The sequence below is a fragment of the Podospora anserina genome, chromosome 3 (assembly GCF_000226545.1).
Source record: "Podospora anserina S mat+ genomic DNA chromosome 3, supercontig 2".
NCBI classification, from domain to species: domain Eukaryota; kingdom Fungi; phylum Ascomycota; class Sordariomycetes; order Sordariales; family Podosporaceae; genus Podospora; species Podospora anserina.
The window spans coordinates 639,333-640,668 of NW_001914856.1; the positions used below are offsets into that span (position 1 = coordinate 639,333).

General features: G+C 54.2%; 2 protein-coding genes across 2 annotated transcripts in view; one reads left to right on the top strand and one right to left on the bottom strand.

The window, feature by feature from the left end:
* Positions 1–6: 6 nt before the first annotated feature.
* On the top strand, positions 7–448 carry PODANS_3_3630 (uncharacterized protein; the record flags this gene model as incomplete). The annotated part of the gene is made up of 2 exons (XM_001909113.1): positions 7–60; positions 110–448. Coding segments are annotated over 2 exons (393 nt in total), but the record flags the coding sequence as incomplete, so codon positions are not given.
* Positions 449–683: 235 nt separating this feature from the next.
* Positions 684–1,336, bottom strand: part of PODANS_3_3640 (uncharacterized protein) — a gene marked incomplete at both ends in the record, with an annotated part of 1,441 nt that continues 788 nt past the window's right edge. The window contains 2 exons of the mRNA XM_001909114.1: positions 684–935; positions 1,009–1,335. Coding sequence (XP_001909149.1) covers positions 684–935; positions 1,009–1,335 — 579 coding nt within the window. The remainder of the gene's footprint in view (positions 936–1,008; position 1,336) is intronic.

Here is a 1,336-nt window from a genome sequence, read left to right on the forward strand (position 1 = left end):
GGGAGGAAACCGGCGGGGTGGATGGGGGATGCGGAGAGGGAGGGGGGGTTGGGATCAAGAGTAATTTGAGCCGAAACAGAAAGAGATTTGTGTTTCGGGGGCGGGGGAGGGAACGGTGACGAGGTTTCAGTTTGGGAAGGTATGCCCGCATTGGGTGAGTGAGAAGCACGGGAGGGGGAGGCAGATGTTGATTTGTTTGGTTTTTGGGGAGGATGAGAAGAGGGCGGGTGGGAAGGAGAGGTTCGTGCCGTTGGAGACGGACGGGTTTTGGTGGTGGCTGGATGTGAGGACGAGGGATTTGGGGGGGGTGGGGAAGAGGGTGAGGTTGGTGGGGATTACGACGGTGGATGGGAGGGATGCGAGGGGGTTGACGGGGGAGGAGTTTAAGGGGGTTGTGGGGAGGAAGGCGTTTGCCATGTGTGGGATGGTGGATTGGGTGTTGGTTTGATGATAATGATTGTGGGGATTTGGAAGTGGTTAACACCTAGGAGGATGGGATGGGTGGTTTGTTCCCACTTTGAGACGGACAGAGACGGACAGACACCCAAAGTGCCGGGAACAGAAAACGGGACCCAAGAGGAAGATGCCTTGGTAGAATCGCAATGTTTTGCTCATTGTATTCACTCTCTGTTCCCAACGCCGCAAGCCTGCTGATAACCGCGCTAAAAAATGACTTGCTCAAATCAACCCCTAAAACTAACAGCAGGCACCTCCTCCCACCTCGGCAAAATATCCGGCACCGGCCCCAAAGGCGTAATCGACAGCGGGTTGATATTCGTGTGCGATTTCGTGTAATGGAACTTGATGTGGTTGAAGTTTGTCGTGTCCTTGAACGCGGGGATGTTCCAGTACAGATTCCGCATCCACTTGTGAATAGCAGGGTAGCCGGACCTGATGTCGCGGATGTTGCACTTGAAGTGCTGGACATACACAGGCTATTTTCCGTTAGCTCTCTTCCTCTGTTGTCGGGGGGGGGGGGGGGGGTTGGAATGATGAACTTGAACTCACATCAAACCTGACAATAGTCACAAACAACCTGATATCCACCTCGGTAAGCCGCTCCCCAAACCAATACGGCCCCTCCGTCCCGTCAGCAAGATGCTTCTCCGCCCGGTCGAGAGCTTCAAACAGAGCCTTGACGTTGCGTTCGTAGGCCTCTTGGGTGGTGGCAAAGCCAGATTTGTAGACGCCGTTGTTGATGAGGTCGTATTGCCACTCGTGTGTTTCGTCAATCTCCCTTCTCAAATCCTCAGGATACAGATCCACCGATTTGAACGGCTCGTCGATCAGCCCGTTAAACTGTCTTGATGTCAGCAACCGCCGCTCCCTTTTTCTC